The 21,412-nt window shown below is 34.2% G+C and overlaps 1 protein-coding gene across 5 annotated transcripts in view; it reads left to right on the top strand.

Moving 5' to 3' along the window:
* The window catches only part of PDE5A (phosphodiesterase 5A), a 130,786-nt gene that overhangs the window by 55,105 nt on the left and 54,269 nt on the right, over positions 1 to 21,412 (top strand). For all 5 annotated transcript variants that reach the window (XM_031691520.2, XM_072938264.1, XM_015247684.3 and 2 more), the window contains exons 4-9: positions 1,581 to 1,652; positions 3,343 to 3,432; positions 6,303 to 6,440; positions 8,498 to 8,565; positions 14,145 to 14,253; positions 15,256 to 15,343. In XM_031691520.2, the coding sequence (XP_031547380.1) occupies positions 1,581 to 1,652; positions 3,343 to 3,432; positions 6,303 to 6,440; positions 8,498 to 8,565; positions 14,145 to 14,253; positions 15,256 to 15,343 (565 nt within the window). The remainder of the gene's footprint in view (positions 1 to 1,580; positions 1,653 to 3,342; positions 3,433 to 6,302; positions 6,441 to 8,497; positions 8,566 to 14,144; positions 14,254 to 15,255; positions 15,344 to 21,412) is intronic.

Consider the following 21,412-nt stretch of genomic DNA (forward strand, 5'->3'; position numbering starts at 1 on the left):
TGTGTTAGGTCCCCCTTCTGTGCTCTTAGCATCTGTATCATGAAACTGACTATACTGTCCCACGTGCTGTAAGTGTATGTTTATGGTTTATGTATAACCCTTTCTTGATTCTGAGCTTCTTTTGGGTAGTCTTTCTCCCATTTTTTATCACTCCTTGGTACACAGTAGGCACCTCAGTGTTTGTTGAGTAAAAGGATGAACCCTTAAAATAACCACGTTTTTCTGGTACCACCATGTATTAGACCCCAGGGACCCTCAAGAGGCTCCTTTCAGATATACTCAAGTGAATGTGCCTCCTCAGAGTCCAGACATTTTGGTCTTAGAAAAAAGCTTTTGTAAGCATTTAGTCGTTGAGATTGTAGCATCTAGAAATCTACCCAAGAGCTAAAAAGTGTACAAAAATAAGGACGAATTGAACTAAGGATAATAAATAAGTACAGGATAATTGGATAATTCTGCTTTTTAAGGTTGACATCCCTTTGTCATGGGATGAGGAGGAAACGTGTTAAGAACAGAAAACTACATCAGACAAAAATGTGTTTCCCCTTCTTTGCTCTGCTATCTGGGAGGGGAATTTTATATCCATTTCTTAAAGCTGAGGGACTAGAGTGAGCTGAGAAAAAAGAATGAACCATCCACACAAAACCAGGGGCTTTATATTTCTAAAGTATAACCATTTGGAGAATAATAGGTTTTTCCACTGATACTAAATTGCAGAAGGAAGGAAGGAATAGAATTTATAAGCAGTAAAGAGGAAGCAAAAGTAGGGTTAAAGGTGTTTATAAGACTAAGGTAATAACTCAAAGTTGGAGCTAAATGGTAAGTAAAATACACTTTTAAGGAGAAAGATGAGGAGGTTCTTAAAAGTCTTGCTAAATGTTTTGTGGAAACTTAAGACATACTTCCAAAGTTTAGCTCAGTCTTCTTAAGATTCAGTTTGTCTTTCAAACACTTTCTGATTTGAAATAAGGCTCAGTCTGTTAAGTCCTGTTTTGATTTTTCTTTCCCCAAAAATAAGTCTGTTGAAGGTTAGATAATTTTCAAGGGCAGAAATTTCAAAAGAAGTTGGACAACATCCCTACATTAGGAATTATTTTTAACCTAATTGGTCCTCCTGCATTTTAAATTCTGTGATTGGCCATTGGTCTTGTTTCATTTTTGGTAAAAGAGCATTTAGCCCATTTGGAATATTATATTTAAAACTAATATAAAATGTTAATTTTATCATATATTTTATTTGAAATGTGATATAAATTTAGTGTTTATCTTCTATTCAAAAACCAAGAAATATATTCACATAAAAAGTGATTGCCAGTAGTTTCTTCCACAGTTCAGCGTGAAATTCCAGAATCCCAAATACCCCAAGTTTGAGACCCAAGAAGTTAGAAACATTTGAACTCTTAATAGGAAAGAAGAATGTACAAAATGATACGAAACTGGTTAAAATGCTGAGTGGTTTGTTTGATTTTGTAGCTTATTGTTATTTTAAAGCTCATGTAGAAATTCTTCTATAAATACACTTTGGTGAACTTATTCCAGTAATTTCAGTCAACAAAATTACCAATTTTCTGTTCTACCAGGTTGTTGGTGTAGCCCAGGCCATCAACAAGAAATCGGGAAATGGTGGGACATTCACTGAAAAAGATGAAAAGGTACCAAAACTTGCGTCTGAGGTGATCTCAATTTAAGAAGGTGTTTTCTGTTTAGAGTGCATAGACCTCAAAATTAGCTATTGCTATATATATATATATATGTATAACAAAATTAGCTATTCAAGTTAGCTATTGCTGAAATTGCTGATCACAAAAACATTACGGTTTACAACGGTCTGAAATGTACAGAAGTGTCTTTTTCCTCTGGCAAGTCAGTGCTGACCTGACTTTGGGGTACCCTCAGTCTTCAGTCAACAGAACCCCCTCAACTCCCTCCTCACTTGCACCACCAAGCCTCCCCCAGGGCTGTGTGCGTGTTGGGGCCGTCCAGAGGGTGACATGGTGTTTTAACTGTCCCATTTACCTTTCATTACTGCAATAAAGAAATTCAACATTAAGTAAAAAACCCCTAAAGTACTGCTCCAAGTTCAGCACTCCGGGTCAACTAAAAGTTGGAATTGCCTCCTGGTGAAACAAATTTCAGAATGTTTTATAAGCTTTGCACACAGACGGTGGGGCGCCAAGGTGTGAGTTCAGCCTGGATGATGTGAATTTAGCTGCAGAAAGAGTGGCAGTCAGCATTATTTTATTACTCTTTCTATCCAACTCTGAAGGAGTGCATTCCTTGCACCACATCGACATGCTTTCCATTTAAGGACAGAAGCCCTTAAATCTGCTTGTAACTTCATTCTGTCAGTAGGTTTTATTATTTCTCATCTTGAATATGTAATTATATGTATATCATGGAGTCCACTGAATTCTTCCTATTCAAGCCCATTGCTATTTATGTCACTGCCCTGAAAATTAGTAGGAGCTTTTGGAAGACATTCCAACGAGACAGAGTTATTTCTGTCTCTGTGCTGTAGGCTGTATTGGCACTGGTGTTGGTCCCCATGTCTTAACTGCTTCAAAACATAGCAAGTACCTTTTAAAATCAGTGTAATAGACATCTAGTCTCCTATTCTGTTAATGACAGCTGAGAATATTTGGTGGGGAACATGGTTTTAGATTGGCTGCTTATTCTGTTATTCGTTTATAGTCCATTAATGTAAACCCTGCTTGAAAGATTTGCATTCTTAGGCTGTATCATCTGATGGCAAAATAAATTCATGATTGTGAATAAAATTTGCCATGTAAAGATTTATGTTGATCAATAATTAGTGTAATTGTGAGTACATCACCTTAGTATGGTATAATGAAGGTGATAGATCTATATTTAAAAAGACATATTTTAAACTAATATTTGCAGCTCTGGATGGGACTGTTATTGTCAGTATCCTCCTAACAAATATGTGAGCTTTCAGTTTGCCCCAGTAATAAGTTACGAGCTATTTTTATAGTCTTAGCTTAAATCTAGTCTTAATATAATTCAGAGACTACACTGAATTTTGCATAGAGTGAATTTCAATTTCAAATGATATAAAGAGATCCCTCTTTCTCCTTGTTAACTTATAATGTATGACGTTAGGAGACTGTGTGTTAACACTTGTTATCTACTAGTTGTGCCGTGTAGCTAACACTTGCTTTGCATCAGTTCCTAATTTTTTGCAGAATAAACATCTGCACTGTTTGGTTTTCTAATATTTATTTAAACTGTAAATATTTTTGGATGCTGTTTGTGTTTCAGGCAATATAACAAGACAGTTTTATAGACAGTTCTTACTTGGCTGTGGTCTTACCTGTTTTCTAGGACTTTGCTGCTTATTTGGCATTTTGTGGTATTGTTCTTCATAATGCTCAACTCTACGAGACTTCACTGCTGGAGAACAAGAGAAATCAGGCAAGTCCGATTACTAAAGAGAGAGTAGAGAAATTCTTTTTTTTTTTTAATGGTTAAATTATTATCCAAGTAATATATGTGTTTCATTAGAAATCCAAATTGTTCAGATTCAGTTTTTAAATAGTTTAGCTGTTTCTTCTAACAGTTATTTTTTGGATTTCCTAATTCCCATGCACTGTTGCTTTATCACTATTAGACAGTATTCATTAACTTAGCAGATGAGGATTTATTTTACTTACACCATCCTTTACTTGCCATTACCCTTATCCTATCAATATTGCTATGTCACTGTTTTAAGTTACTGGATGGGTTGCATTTGTAGCATTAAATTCAGGGTTTTACTTCTTACTCTGTCAATTAGAGACATCATCCTTATATGGATGATGGATATGGATGAATCTCTGGATTCCAAGCTTTGTAAGATGAGGGTCTTAGCATCCCTTATGTCTCCTTCCCAACTACAACTCCTTACCTCTACTTTTTCCATCTGGACTTTGTCTTTTATGTTGCCCACATTGATAACATATATACAAACAATCCTCAACTTACGACGACTCAACTTAGAATTTTTTTCTACTTTATGGTTATGGAAAAGCTATTCCACACATTCAGTAGAAACCATTCTTCGAATTTTGAATATTGATCTTTTCCTGGTAAGAGGCTTTCTCGCGATGCTGGACGGTAGCAGTAGTGCAGCTCCCAGTTAGCCATGCGATCATGAGGATGAACATCCAATACACTTAACAACTGTTCTGTACCCACACAGCCATTCTATTTTTTGCTTTCAGTACAGTATTCAGTAAAGTACATGAGATATTATTCGTTATAAAATAGGCTTTGTGTTAGATGATTTTGCCCACCTGTAGGCTAGTGTAAGTGTTCTGAGCGTGTTTAAGGAAGGCTAGGCTAAGCCATGATGTTCAGTAGGTTAGGTGTATGAAATGGATTTTTGACTTTCAGTATTTTCAACTTAACAATGGATTTATCAGGATGTAACCCCATTGTAAATGGAAGAACTGTATTGTTCTACAGCCACAATTAACTTTTCTTAAGCTTTGTCTAGGTTAGTTCTAAAATTACAGTTTAAAATAAAGTGTTTATAAATACCATGCCTATGTAAATGTTGTTCATATTACTTTTGTTATAGAACTTAGTTTTTCTTGATGTTTCTGAAATTTTGTCTTTTTTTCTTTGAACTCTTTGCTCTAGTGTAGCCTCATGTTGGTCCCAACCCCCCAAACTCTCCATTATTTAGGCATTCTGTTGAGTTTTTCTTTTTCATGGAGCTCTCCAAGTTGAAGTTCCCTCTCTTCTTTCAAGTGAAACAGTTTCTCCCTATGCTTGCTGCACAGGGGTCATCATAGAACTTTCCTTTACTGCTTTCTTAGAGAGACTCCACTGGTTATCCCCTGGATCCCAACACTCCTTCTTTCTCAGTTACTCCTTTGTTCTGTTATAGCACATTCTCAGTTAACTACCCGAGACCGGTATTGGTGAGGTAAGCTTTCCGAAAAGCCTTGCATATATGAAAATATCTATTGTAACATCCTGCCAATTTGTCTGGGTATAAAATACTAAATTGAAAATTTAGTTCCTAAGGATTTAAAGGTGGTACTTTGTCTTCTACTCGCCTCCATATTGTTCTGATTCTTGGCATTTTTTTTTTTGTCACTAAGCTTTTTGGATTTTTTTCAGAATTAAAGACAATTTTTTTTAGCTCTTATAACTGAATTTCACAATATGATTCTTTTTTTCATTCATCATGATGTTACCTGGTCATTCCTTTCAGTCTGGAGACTTAAGCCATTCAGTTTTATGTAATCTTTTTCTATTATTTCTTTGATAATTCATCTCCCGCACCCCTCTAATTTCTTTTTAGAACTTGTGTTAATATGACCGGGGACCTTCTATTGCCGTCAGCTGCAGTATCTTCCTAACTTCTCCCTGCTCCATTCCTGCCACCCATAATCCAGTCTTCATTGTTACAAACACACCTGTGGTCTTGTCACTTGTTTCCTGCCCTCCATCACAGTCCAGACCGCTTCAGAAGACGTATAGGGCTTTTGAGGTCCTTTCTCTGCTTGACTCTGCAACCTCATCTCCCCAGTTTTCCTCTTTACACTCTATATCCTCATAAAACTTGATTGAAACTTGCAGTCCACTACTTTCTCTCAATCCAGTTCTTTTTGACTGAGATATTTTCCTTCTCCACTTCACCTGAATGATTTGGACTGAGCTAGGATAGTATCACCTCCAATAAATTTTCTGTCATACCCTTTCTCCCCTGTCATTGCACAAATATTTTGTGAGATTAGATGAAATTCTATGGAATTAAAGGAATGGGAAATTACCAGGAAAAACACAAAAGGAACTCTTAAAACTTTGTTTATTTTGGACAGTGTTTATTGTGCTCTGTGAAAATATTGGCAATGTTGATAAATATTGATCTCAGAAGTTTGGATCAACAAAAACAGTAGTGTGTCTTCTGTATTCGATCCTGCTCAAAATGCTCTATAAATGTTAACTTATTTCATTCTCACAACAGCCTCATGATTTGGGGGCTATTATTATCCACATTTTTAAGAAACTTGCTCTAAATCACAAAGCTGGCAGGAGGGGAAGCTAGAATTAAAAACTGTTGGCTCTGACTTCAGAGTCGGTGATCGTAACCACTATACTAATTGTACTAACCATCAACAGGGAAGCTTTGTTGGTGAGCAGAGACTTAGATATTTAACACTTGAAAGAAAGCTTGGTTGTAACTTGTTAGATTATATAGAAACAACTTATAAAACAACATATAAATCATCGTATTGCTTTAATAATTGCAAGCAATTGCTAAATAATAAGTTCTTATTTCTTTTGTCTAGGTGCTGCTTGACCTTGCTAGCTTAATTTTTGAAGAACAGCAATCATTAGAAGTAATTCTAAAGAAAATAGCTGCCACTATTATCTCTTTCATGCAGGTGCAGAAATGCACCATTTTCATAGTGGATGAAGATTGCTCCGTGAGTACAGAGTATGACTTTTTTATTTTTAGAAAGGCAGACATTAAATTCCCTAAAGCACTGTTTTTAAACCTCACATTGACCTCAGAACTCTTTCCCAAACCCAGCTGAATATGGTTGTTTATGTAAAGTCAACCACAGTATGATCTGTTCTGGTGGAAAAGGGGTAGAGGTGAGGTTGGAGGATGCCTTCAGTGCACCCTTTCACCTTGGAGCCCTCCACTAAGTAGCTACCATGGGAATGTCAGTGTGCTGCCTTTGTCAACGGCTGCCCTGCCTTGATGAAGAAGTACATTGTCATTATGGTGTGCAGACCTTTTATGGTTAGAAATAGTGGTGCCCTCTTGCAATGAACAGGTAGACCCCTCCCCCCATTCTGAATAGGTTGGGTATAGAAATTTCTTTTTACAAGAGATTGTATAGAAAACAAAAGGCATGGCCCAGTGGAGGCAGTGTTACTAAAGATGGCTGTAAGTCCTAAGTTCATTACCCACAGAGCAAAGCCACTAAACTGTTCTCATTGGTAGAGTTCAAGCCATTGATTTGTAATGTAAAGAAATAAGATGTGTGAGGAAAGATGGAGTGTTCTCACAGAGTGCTGGTTACTTCTAGACAGGCCAACTGACTTTGCTGTTAGAATCAGGACTCTTAGCCTAAAGCGGTTTTCCTTTATGTAGTTTCTTTTCCTTCTCAGCCAATGAACCACTGTTTTGGGGATATTTCTTTTTGATGTAGTTGGTTTTTTTTTTCCTTTAGACCTTGAGAATAGGCTCTCATTGGTGGGTTAGGAAAGAGAATGGGGTTTTCAATTATGTAGGCTAGTAACAATCCATACATGATATCTGAATTGATGATTTGGGGGGAAGTAGAATAATAAAAGACATTTAATACTTATATTTTAAAAATTTTAAATTGTTTTAAATAGTGAGCCTGTACTGTATGATTCAGCATTATCTGAATCATTCTCTGTTTGTGTGTAATTCTCATTAATAAGAAATCAAATGAGAATTCACTGTGCTGTATATAAGATAATCGGTATTCTCAAAGATATTATTTCATATTTTCAATCAGTTATAAACTCCTTTCCCAAAGAGATAATTAGAAGATCACAGCCATCCTTTTAAAGTTCAGGTCAGAATTCGTCAATGCAGTATGTCAATTTATCATTTTTGCTCTGTGACCTGCTCTTCAGCATTGAATTTTTGAAAGTTATACACAAGGGTACTTCTATTTTTAGACAGTTTAAATATCACTTTAATTAACATTCAGCTCATGCTGAATGACCAGTTAACACCTATCAAGGCAGCAACTGACTGGTGTCAGTGGTGCTTTGAGGTATAGCTCAGCAATATGCCCTTTAATATATTTTGCTTACTTTTTAAGAAATTAATTTGTGGAGTGTAACAGTTAAGTGACTTGGTGTTCATTTATATTATAATTATTTTTTATTAAAAATATTTCAACAACATGAGCAAAAATCTAAATGTGAGCAAGAAAAAGAAAATGTACGTCCTTCAACCCCCTAATTAAACTAATGTCATTGTTTTATTTCTGTGTTTCCTTCCAGTTTATTTAGTTGTAAATACAGCATGAGTGCAACTGTGTATTCTGCTTTTTAGTCGAACTTCAAAAGTACTTCTCAATGTTATTAAAATCTTCATAATTTCAGGGTTTCATAAAGTATTCCTGAATTATGTCTTTAAAAAAAACAGCAATCAATGTATGCATGAAAGCTAAAACTTGAGGATTTTGAATAAATATGGAGAAAATTTGAAGCTAATATATTCATTAACAGTTGGTAGCAAAGCAAAAACAAATAGTATTCAAATAAGCATTTTTGCAAGTTAGTATGAGAAACAGCAGGAGCATGGTTCTTAGTAACGGGAAGTAGACGTGAGGATGTCCTAAAGCACTCGGTTTCTTTGAGAAAAAGCTAAAAAAATGTCACAAACAGTGGTGTCTTCAGTCAGTCGCACAGATTTGTCTGTCTGTATCTGGATAGTTTTCATTACCTTCTCAAACTTATTTTTCAGTCTGTGTTGTTGGTCTGTTTTCAGGATTCTTTTTCTAGTGTGTTTCACATGGAACGTGAGGAATTAGAAAAATCGTCAGATACTTTACCAAGGTAAGAAGATTTACTGTTTATCTGTCTTTATCACAAGTATATAATAATGGCTAAACAGTTACTTCCTGGCCTTTTTCATTTAAGACATGGAAGGGTCAGCTGCTTTTTTCCTCCCACAAATAATTCCATTTGTGAAAGTACTTTACTATTTGATGTTATAGTTCCAGGGTTTTTTCCACTGCAGTTGACCTGTAGGAGAATGCTTTCTTACAGTGAATGGTGTCATGATTAGTATAGGCCTGAGTACAGCGTGTTTTGTGAACTGGCTCATTTAAGGCCCACAAGTACTATATTTCAGTTACGTTTTTTCATTGGATATTGGAACTTCACTGGAAATTTGATAGGTTTCAAACACATTTTTTCTGTGAGTCTGTTCTGATCTGGAATCAGCCATGGGGATTTAACTAACACTGGAAGGGAGCCTGTGATCTCAGTCACACCAGTACATGTACCTATGGCTGGAGTCAGATCAGTTCTCTATTGTAGTTCATTTCTTCTTCATGTTTTCTGTAATTTTTAAAATTGTATTCATTTTTTGTTGTTAATTGGTACTCAGAAACAGTAGAAAGTATTAATATATTGAAGCTATAGATATTACTGCCCCAATTTTATGTGTGCTTTCTGAAGAATTTTGGAAAGGATTTAGAGTAAATGTTCTTTCTCATATTTCCCTTTGCACCCTTAGCAAAATACTGGTGTTGTTTGCTGAAGTGATAGGATAATCTAAGGAATATAAGTCTGCCAGGGTAAAGCATCAGGAATTCTTGGTTGTAATGCTATTTTATTATACTATTCATTATTCATTTCTTTCAAATTATTTCACCCCCAAAATAATTTGTGTCAATTAGTTTTACCCTCAATTATTGATGTTTCATCTAAAAGCCTCATATGCTCATAGAAACAGAACCTTAACTTTACTATTTGATATTAAAGTTCTAGGTTTTTTACACTACACTTGACCTATCAGAAAATTATTTCATGTACTGAATGGTGTCACAGTACTGTCCTCAGTAACCAAGCTCCTTAGTGGTGGTGCTTTAAAATTAACCTCTGTGCAAATCTAAACTATAGAACATTCTGTAAGATAACTGGCCGGGTCTCTTCAAAAAGTCAATGTCATTGAATAAGATGTTTTTGGACATAATAGCCAAATGCAGTATATGAAACTTGATTAGATCTTGGTTGAAACAATAGCTATCAAAGACATTTCTGAGGACAATTGGAAATTTGTATATGGAGTAGATATAGATGTTGGTGGGGAATTATTGTTACCTTTTCTTTGGAATTAGGAAGATCACCGTGATTAGTAGAAGACTGTTCTTATTTTTAGGAGATGCATGCTGGTGTATTTAAGGATGAAGTGTTAGGATGTCTGTACCTTAGTTTAAAATGTTTCAGCCAAAAATAAATAAGTATCTAAATTTAATATATTTAAACAAATAAATGTATTCACACATGTATATGTAGATATAGCTAATGTGGCAAATATTAAAAATTGTCGAATCTAGCAGTAGGATATTCATTTTACTTTCAGCTTTCTTGTGTATTTCAAAATGTTCACTATAAAAAATTGGAAGAAAATGTTTGTAGTAAAAAGTTGGAAACAAAGTAAAATGAAAATCATCTCTGCAGATCATATAAAGCAGAACTGAGTTTGCAGCTGCAAGAACAAAATACTTCAACAAAATTATAAGTGAGTAATTACTGACAGAGATTGCAAAAGAAGATGAGCAGAGGACAAAGGAAATCTTTAGAGAATGATCACTGGCAAGGGTAAAAGAGGGGTCAGAGAAGTAGCAGGAAAGTTGTATAAACTCACTGTCACATAAACTGATACATGACTGGCCAAGTTTGAGAAAAGAAAGAAGCAGCCAAAAGTGTTAAGTGTTGCAGGGAAGAGTAAGGACTGGGAATAGATAGTGTTCATCTAGTGATATTTATACAAGCAGTTCATGAATAGAAACCTTGCAATTCCAAAAAAAAAAAAAAAAAAAAGGAGGAGGAGGAGGAGAAGGAGAAGGAGAAGAAGAAAATAGTTCAGTGCACAGCATGGTTTTGCTCTGACCCTCTTAATTAAGACTGACCCATAGATCAGTGTGAGGTCTGCAGAAACTGTCTTCTGTCCTCTGTACCTTTTCCTTTCTTCTTCTTCTTCTCTTATCTCTTCTAGCACTTCTTGTCCCCTTATATGTTCCCCATCAAGACTTAGAAACTGTTGACTATAGTGACTTGAAGTTGTTAGCTTGTTAAGTGACTATATTTAAATCATAACTCATTATTTCAAGACTGTTATTTAACAATATGATACATGAAAGGACTTTTCTTCTATTAAAAGACTTTTAGGAATTAGCAAAAGAGTGAATGTAACTTGGGAGCAGGTGGGGGATTTTATTTGACTCAGAAGGTACTCCTTGGTTGCTGACTTGACTGCTGACTTGGGTGTAGGATGTGTAGTCAAGGTGGATAAACTGTGGTATCTCTACCCAGAGATTCTTCTGCTACCCTGGAGTTTCTGGCTCACATAGTTACAACAGAATAGCCGACCTTTGTTTCCTTTTTAGCATTGCTGGTCATGAACTGAAGTTTATGTCGCATCTCCATGCCTCTGTGTATGCATTTTCTGGCATATTTGATGTTGTTTTAGTTGGTATTGAATCCTTTTTGAATATGTCCTGTTACCTCCCTTAAGTGCTGGTATTGGGCTATGCTGTCTGGGGCAGTTTTGAAGACTTTTTCTTAGGAAGAGCATTAATATATATAGCTAATATATATTAGTTTGATTTTATGATGCCATAACATTTTTGTTGCTTTTTATAAAGAACATGTTAGAAAACTTCTAAACATGTAAATATTTGATTACTTTACTTTTCGGCTTGCATAAATAATGAATTGCTGTATTTATTAAAAAATACATATATACATGTATATTTATGAATTTACGTGTATCCACAGTACAATAGGAAAATCAGTATGATAATGTATATTAAATGTACAAAATGATGAATTATCTACATTTACCTTTGAATATTTGTATAGCAGTATATGCTTGTGTAGCTATATTTTATGTATTTGCATTTTGATTTTCGTTAAAATTCTGGCAGTTCCTCTAATTTTTCTAAGTGACAGCTGGGCAAACCTAGTCACTTGGTATAATAGTGACCTCTACTGGTGAATATTTTTTTAAGTGTGGTCTTAACTGTATGTACGTCTAAACTATATATTTGATTTGTTTCTGATGAATATCATGTTCCCTCACTGTAGGTAAAATAGAAGATATCTTTCTACTTTAAAAAATCTTTCCAAGACAGTCTTAGTATAAAGATATTTTTTATAAAGGATAAATAGGTCAATGTGGTTACCTTAAATGAAACTAATTTACATGGATCATTTTAACTGATTTATAAACCAATTTTACGGCAATGAAAATTATTCAGCATTAATGCCTTACATCATCTAATAGTTAGCCTTTATTCTAATGATGCAATAAAAGACCTCTTAGTAATGTAAATATGTTTTTATTTTAATAAAAATTAGATATCAGGCTTAATTTTGTGAAAACGGTGAATTAAAATGGTGCTTAGTAACTTTAGCATTTTGAAAAACTACTAACTGACGTTGACACTTGACCAGCAGATTCTTCATTACATTTCTAAAATTATTTATTAATAGAATTTAGGCCTCTCCAGTTCTCATTAAATACTTTGTCAATCCCAACAGTCTCCATAAGATGAAATGCTAGGCAATTTGATGATGTTATCAGTAAGCAAATCATTCTCTGTAGGCAGATATGTATCAGTTGAAAATCATGGCTATTTGGTGTTTTTCTAGCCAACCCACTAATTATCTATTATAAATTAATTTGTTGAAGACAGTTTTGAAATGTTAAGTGTAAAACTAAACAAAAATTAGGGTGAACATTATATATAATTATGAGAATCATATCATCAGTGGTATAAAGCACAGAAAGCTGTCAAGTTTTGGGTCGCCTGAGAATTTTAGAAGGGAAACTCATTTCCACATGGTGGGAGGTTTTAGAGTTTATATGCTTTGACTCAAAGAGCCACCCAATTAGAAGGAAGAAATGAGTTTGATGTCGTACAGTTTATTAATTAGCTCTTAATTTTAAGAAAGATATTTTAGTGCTGTAACTCCATGTTAGTTAACTTCATGTTAATTTTAATTTTAACTAACTCCATGTTAGTTAACTTCACATTTTATCATAAAAGGACAAATACATAGAATTAATTCTTTAAGCTTACTTTCTTGGAATATATATACTTGCTAATACTTGTTAACTGTAATTATATTGGAAAACATAGTTAAATACAGTAACACCTATTTTTAAAAATAGCAAAAAGGTTTTTAGCACTTTAAAAAATGGTGGATATGGTGTATTAGAGTGTAGACCCTGAAATCAGTGGATGTTCAATCTGAAGTCATCTATTCCTGTATTACTATTGTCATTTCCCTTTCATTCTTTTTCATTTACATAAATACTGGACATACAGTCAGTACCTAATTTGACTGAATTACACTTAACCTAGAGTGTACAGCAAAGAAAGGTAAGACTAAAATATCCTGGCCAAGAATGAGGCTGAAGACTTCAGGAATCTTTGTGGAGTCACTAGTGCTAAAGAACACCATTTGAATCCACTGTCCTAGAATCGGTTTGGCCAGAAGGACAGAAGCTTTGAGAGCTCAGAACAAATGGACATTTCTCCTAAGGCACATGTTTTATTTTGAAATGGCTCACACCATTAGGCTTTCCTATTTCTTCAGTTAGTGGTATTACACAGTTCACATAGGCACATCTTTCTGGCAGGAGTAAATTTCCATAACCTGACCCTGTTTGCCAAATTCACCCCTATCACCAGGGAACATGTGACATTTCCTTATGAAAAGAGATGTTCTGTTTTCCCAACTCCAGCACTGGCACTGTACTTATGAACCCTCTGACATCAGGGTAGTCTTTTATGTTCAACTCATTAAGGGAGAAACTGGAAAAAAACTGGGAAAATATTGAAAGTTCAAGTAATTTTTTATTTTAAAAAATGTCATAAAAGATTTCGAAGCAGAAAAAAGAAGAGAGAGGAGGTTAATAAAATTCTTCTAGGCCTGCTTGGTTTTCTTCTTGGTCTGAAATGTGTCAAAGATTGTTTTATTGAGATGGATAGATTAAGTAAATAACTAAGGAAGTAAACTAGGCACTAAACATTAGTCATTCTATAATCTGATGAGAAAATAAGATGTAGGGGAAAAATTCGTATGGATTTTACATTAAGTGGCACAAATTACAACATGCCCGTTAACAGTGGTAATGATTACTTAGGACATTTTAAAAGTTGTTTCAGATAACTGGAAAAATTATGGGTCTTTATTTTCTCCAAAACATTTCAATTATAGTAACTACCAAAATTGTAAATCATCAAGTATGTTTTAAGCGGCATTTTCCAATGAAGATACACACTTTACTCTATAATTTAAGACTGGTATATTTCTCTTATAATCATTTATTTAATTCTACTTTGCATGCATTTTTTCACTGCACAGCCAAGAACTCATCTCTTTTATTTCCACAGAGAACGTGATGCAAATAGAATCAATTACATGTATGCTCAGTATGTCAAAAATACTATGGAACCACTTAATATCCCAGATGTCAGTAAGGACAAAAGATTTCCCTGGACTGTAAGTAACCCAACTTTAGACGTGGAGCTTGAAAACTGTTTCCCTATCAGATCTGCACTTACACCTGTGACTCTTCACTGAAGGACAGGCCCCAGAATTGGCTCTCTGGGAGTGATCTCTGCTTTCCCTGATTCAAGGAAGAATAAAACATCTCCTAACATCTGTTGAGAGGTGGTCAGCTGTAGTTGAGTATTTTTCTCTGTACTTTTATCAGTTTTTTTTTAACATGTGTGAATGAATTATCATAAACTAATTTTGAGGTACCTTAACTATTACCCACTTAATGTCAATGACAAACTTTAGATAGTATTGCTAGAGTTCTTGAATTTATTCTCAAAAATTAAGTTCCATTTGGCTTAATGTATGTAATCGGTGATGCACCAAAGTGAACAGCTCTGTGGAAAAATGATTATCTGTTTTCCTCATCAGGAAAGCTACACAGATCAGTTTTTCAGACATTGGAAACTTTGAATTCTAGTATTTTCTCACTTCTTACTTAAGGAAAGTATTGCACTTTGAGGTAGCTGCCTTGATTTTGTTGTTTGCATATCTAGGAAATGTTTTTAGAACTTTTAGCAATACGGGCACTAGAAACAGTGGTAGGACTAAAGGATAAATTTGTAACTCGTAGTATCCTAGGCGGAGTAATGCTTTTGGCTCCTGCCACTCTTGTTATTTGAGACATCTACTGCACGGGGATAGTAGAAACTGAATAAACACTTTGCTTAGTATTACTATAAGCTACTTGGAATGTTTAAAATGGAAAAAATTCATATAGGATATTTATTATTTTTAATAGTGTAAAGACTGATCACTTTATATTACATTTATATGAATTTCATTATAATTTATACATTTTCTGCACTCTGATATTATCTCTAGCTACTAAAAGATGAATATATTAGTGGCTTCAGATGTCCAGTGTAGTTTATATAGATAGCGTCTAATGGGCACATCAATCTTTTCATAATATTTAGCCGTTTTGTTTTTGTTTTTGTTCAGAATGAAAACACCGGAAATGTAAACCAGCAGTGCATTAGAAGTTTGCTTTGTACACCTATAAAAAATGGAAAGAAGAATAAAGTGATAGGTAAAGCCTTTTCATTGACCTCTACTCTTGGCACTTATTAAAGAGAAACATGTATTCTTAGAAATTTCTTTCTTTCAAGAGTAAATTTAAAGAATAAAATGTGTGAAAAAAGATAAAAATTGGAATGATGAAAGAATTTGGAAATAATTTTATATTGCTGAATGTCAACAAACATTTGTTAAATATTGACAATAATGTATTTTGTAATTATCATCCTATTTCAACAGAAGTTTTAAGAATGGCATGTTGAAAATTATAGACAGAGATATCAAGTTGATAATGTGTATTCTTTTAGAGTCTCTCACTTCTTGGTTTCTGATTTTTCTTTTTTGAATATGTGGTTTATTTAGATTGTAGGTTGTATTCGTTCACTCATCAGAAATATTTATTGAACACTCCACTGCTTTAGACATAAATGCTTGGGATAAATCAGTGAACAAGCAAAAATTCCTGTCTCAGGGAAGGTTAGTAAAAAAAAGTCTGCTTCAGGAATAGGGGAAGACGTCATTCTCAGAAAAATGGGATGATGTTTCCTATTGCTGATATACTTGTTTCATGGCATTGCAAGTTACATTAAGATTAGAACAGGAAATGTGGGGTTTTATATGCCAATCATGTGAAAATGGACTGAACTGTTAATCCCTCAGGAACTTGGAATAAAGCAAGTATGAGTGCCTTTTAAAGGCTCAACTTTTAAGTAAAAACCCTAAGAGAGCAAGGCTTAGATAAATAAATTTACCTTAAAAATTCTGAGTAGTTTCCAAGTTGCAAGACTTGAGTATAATTTTATTAAAGGAGAGTGTCAGTCAGAAAGGTGGAGGAGGGGGAGATAACAGTCATGAAAATAGGAAAAAAAAAAGGCAAATATTAAAAGTACCTCTCCAGCTCTGTCCAGGTGTCAGGGACCCTTTGCCCCTCATGTGGTGATGGAGGTAGAGGGTTGAATCTGTGCATAGAGTATTCTGGCCACTTGTCAGGACTAGCAGTTGAGTGGCCATGGATGCAGCAAGTTGTAGCCGGTTACTCCTCAGTGATTCCAGTCCCTTTGCTGGTGTGCCTCCCTACCGCAAGGCAGATCCATGGGTTTATGCCATTATACAGCCCACCAATCTGACTGTCCTTGTTCTGATTATTTTCTTTCTGAGATATGTTAACTCACAGGAAGAGAATGCATTTTTTCATATGCTCTCAAATGTATTGATCACTTTGCCACTTATTTCTTACCATAAATCATTGAACCTGGCATAAGTCAGGCAATAGGCTGGAGCTGCAGGTTCACGTACCTGGGGCAGAATCTTTCTCTTGTTGGACATTGATACTATTCTGCTTTTAACAATTGTCTTGTGAACTTAGATACTGTTCTCAACCCCAGAGAGTGGGATCTGTCCTCAGCATGGTAATCTAGTTTCTAAGCCTACAGGGCTGGGCTCACTGACCCAGGTGAATTGCCTCATAAAACCTCATGGAAGCCAGCCTGGCGACTCTGAAGGCTGTTCATCACCTGCACTGTTCTCAATTCTTAGAGGAAACAGGAAAGCCTAGTGAATTCATATGTCAGCTCTCTTTGCAAGATTATCACCGATCAGACCTCTAACATAAACGACAAAAGGAAAGTGATGAGGGTGCCCTACACTATGATACCAAGTAAAAATATAGGTTATTAAATTTTATATCATAGGGTGTTAGGTGAAAACTACCTGATAAATGTTATGCTTTTTAAAAAATGCTTTTTGATATAAAGTTTGCCACAAGCTGCCTTCGACTTTTGAAAATGTGACATGAATTCCAGAAGTGATGCATTGTTTACTATTAACTTCTGATAAGAAGGAGGACAGAGTGGCAACTTGTCACATCGAGTCACATCTTTGCTTTTTCTGAGCAGCAGCTCTTTGGAATAATAATGGGAAATGGGGAGTGGCTGGAGGAGGTTATACATCAGGCTTTTTCCATCACTTTACACATTTGATAAATAAAAGTTAGTGTGGGCAAGTGCAAAGTTCCCTGCTCTGGAATAGGACTCACGACATCCTGCTGGCTCCGTTCTTCCTTTAAGCATTTAAAACATTATGGGCACGTTACTCACCTCTGTGGAGCTGGACTAAATCACCTTTCAGATCTGCGTGACAAAAATTCAGATCTGTATGACAAAAATTCACATTCTATGATCCTGTCACTGTTTTAGGCAAGTGAGCAGACAAAAGAAAAAACCGAAACAGTTGAAATAATCAGACTTCTCTTGGCATACATTTTATGTCACCCTGCTTGACAACAGAGCCAAAAGTAAGCAAATGTTGTTTTTGGAAAGGAAAAATTCCCTGTCAATAAAAAGAAAGAAAGAAAGAAAAAGATTTCCCTTGTGGGGTTTCTGGTGGGGGCTCAAGTTAATTCCAAGAGGAAAATTTTTCAGTATTCCCTGCTGTCTCATAAGTGTGACAAAACAGAGAATTTGAATTCTTGACTGTACTTTGTACTCACAGATGTAGCATGGAAAATATCATGGCTGTAGATAATTTTTCTTGGTGTCACAGACCAGATTCTGCTATTATGTAATTCTAATACAGAATCCCCACAGAGTTACATGCAGAAAGACAGACGAGCCCATGTGGTTTTTGTAATCTTCTTTCCCCTTCCTTTTTCCCCATTACTGACAATTAGATGAAATTACAGACATTAGACCAGGACGGGGCCTGTTGTATCATCAAATGTATTCCCCTGAGGTATCGTTTCATATTACATGTTTCCTTAGTGCTCTGTCTGATAGAGTGTTTCCAACACTATTAAGAAAATATTTTCCTCATTCAACATTCATTTATTTTAACCAATTATTTCCCCTATTTATTAGGCTAAATTTGCCTTTTTCTCCTATCATATTTACCAGAAATTCTTAATGCCTATTTTCCATACCAATTTCAGGGTGTATTCTGAAGAAATTAGTTCCATTCCCATGTCAAAAAAAGTTGTTGAGAACATGTCCACTTTTGTTATGACTTACATTTCCATCTCTGTTTTTAGTGAAAAAGTAATAAAAATTATAGTATTATACCACTCATTGTTTGACAGTGAAGTCTGAGAGACACGTATGTACTTTTTACTGAAGGTATTTTCCAAACTGATTACTGTCTTAATCCTCTGCTTATTTATGTGTTGCAGTATGATTCCAAAGCAAAAGTAAATATTCTAAAATCATGTAAGTTTAAATTTGACTTCTACTTAGTTTCATTTTTCATATTAAATTTTATCATCTGTCAGTATCACTAATTGTTCATTTGTTTATAAAATATTTGCTAGGATTTTCATAATGCAAGTATAATTAAACTGTGCAGTGTCATCCATGGTACATACTGCTTAAAGTATCTTTTTTTTTTCTCCTAGTTAGAGAATTATAAATTATGCTTAGTAATAAGAAGTGCCAGGAAATATGACTGTAGGGGCAGTAATAATTAGAAGAAAATGAGGGAGAAAAAAAGTAGGAAATTATAGCTTGAAAATTATAAAAATAAAATCTACAAAATAAAAATAAATATAAGGAATATAGTTTCAAGAATTGATTGAAGAAATAGAAAAAAAAGAGAAATTTCATAGTAGCCCTGAAAAACAGAGAAGCTTACCTTTATTGGACAAGAAACATTGGGGAATGTCTGGAAGATATGAAGTATATACTATTTGAAGAACCCATTTTACACAAAATGGGCAAAATTTTGCGATAACAATGTTATCTCTGTTCAAGGTAAAAACATATAATATACAGAATCGCTTTGCATTGACTAAGTTAAATCCACAGAGGAAAATATAATTGTCATAAATGCTTCGAACAAACTAAATAACATCATTGGCGTATAAAAGTCAAAGCTATTAAAAACACAAGGAGAAATGGGCAAAATGGTAGTCATAGTGCGAGCTTTGGTACACTTTTCGTAGAATGTTAAAGTATAGGAAAAAATAAGGAAACATTAGACTTGATTAATATGAAAATGAAATGATTTAATCAGCATGTATAGGTTTACTTTTATATTTCATCATTTAAAAATACGAATTCCTGTCAAATGTCCATCCAAAATTTATAAATGTTGGTGACATACACACATACAACAAACTCGGTCATTACTAAGAATTAGAACTGATAGCTACTCCCCTGGACCACATTGCAGTAAAACTAGAAATGTGTAATAACAGGATAAACCGGAAGGAAAAAGCTCCCTTAGAAACTGAAAAATATTCTCCCAAGTGACAAAGAAAACCATCAAAGGTCAAAATGAAAGTGTAACATTTTGGAAAATCAATGGTTGTATCAATTTAACATAAAAACTCAAGGTACACAGTCAAAGCTACACTCAGAGGAGGTATATAGCTTTAAATATTTTGTTACTATTAATCAGGAAATAATGACATTATTTGAATTGTGTGTTCAACAGAAGAAATTAGAATGATAACGCCTTTTTCTTTCTCACCCTCTATGCTGCCCCCAAAAGTAAACAAATAGGAAGAAGGAAAGCAGAGGAAAGAAATTGAAAAGATTAATTTATGAAAGGAGAAGGGATAGTAAAACAAGAGGTAATGGGCAAACACAATAATAAAAAACAAATCTCCAACACAGATAATGAGGAAAATAAGAGAAACACATACAGGAATTAGAAGGGAATTGTGGTTTCAGATACAGAAGAAATTTTTTGAAAGATTTTAGACAAGGCAGTGTACCAATACATTTTGATGAAATGGAGAGATTCTATAAAAATTAGTAATAACCAATACTAACTCAAGGAGAGTTTAATATTTTTCTATTGCCTGAGGTAAATTCTTACCAAAGCAATCAGGTGACAGGAAAGGATGAAATAAGGTGAGGCATGGAAAAGGAAGAGGCAAAATAACTTCCAAAATGATATGATTGTTAAATGGAGAAACCCAAGAGAATCAGCTAAAAGTACCTATCTAAAAAGAGAGTTGAAGAAGTGCCTGGCTATCAAATTATTATTTATTTTTTTACTGAAGTATAGTCAGTTACAATGTGTCAGTTTCTGGTATATAGCACAATGTCTGGCTATCAAATTATTAAAGAAAAATAACTTTCTTACATGCCAAGATAAATAATAATGGAAAACAATCCCATTGACAATAGTAACAAGAAAGAAACTTTGCCAGATATAGGAACATCTAGATGAGGAAAACTATAAAAGTCTACTGAGTAACTTGAAAATTTTTCGTAAGTGAACTGGCAGAACATTTCCTGACAATAAGAATCTGTTTTGTAAGCTGGTAATTTTTGCAGTTTAGATTTACATCAATTCTAATACATATCTTTGTAAGATTTTTTTTCAGGAGAGGGGGGAGTTCTTGAACAACATATATAAAATTTATCTGAAAGAATAACATAAAAAGAATCATTTATGAAACTTATCTCAAAGAATAACATAGTCAGAGTTGATGGATAGAGATTTGCCTTACCAGAAATTAACATAATGCTGTAAAAGTAGCATAATTAAAATTACTATATGTGTGCTAAAAGAGATGGCAAGATTGATGGAACACAATAGAAAGTCTAAATGCAGACCCAAGTCTGGTGTATATAATGTTTGTGTTATCGTGTATGATATAGTATACTTCATTGTTCCTAAATGCCATTGATTGAAAGACACCATTTTATGTACCTCTAAGAAAGAAAAAAATGATTTCAATTGACAAGAATTTGATTAGTATACATACTAATACCATAAAATTAAAATGTGGGAAAAGTACATAGTTGAAATAAGTATGAATTTATTATTTAAGGTGGCAATTCAAATGATTAGAGAATGGATAACTATTTAAGTTTTATAAGAATCCAGTAGCAATTCAGGGAAAAAATTTAAGTAGAATTAGAAGATTAAGTGTGATAGATGAAACTATAAAAGTACTAGAGGAAAATATAGGTTTATATGTAATCTTAAAATGGGGAAAAATTGGGGAAGCTTCTTTTAAAAGCAAGACACTATAGTTGAAAACTTTAAAGATGACTCAGTTATTTGAGAAATTATTTTACGCAGCAAAAAACCTCTCTAAATAAAGATAATTGACAAGTGACAAGTACAAATAGAT

The sequence above is a fragment of the Vicugna pacos genome, chromosome 2 (assembly GCF_048564905.1).
Source record: "Vicugna pacos chromosome 2, VicPac4, whole genome shotgun sequence".
NCBI lineage: Eukaryota > Metazoa > Chordata > Mammalia > Artiodactyla > Camelidae > Vicugna > Vicugna pacos.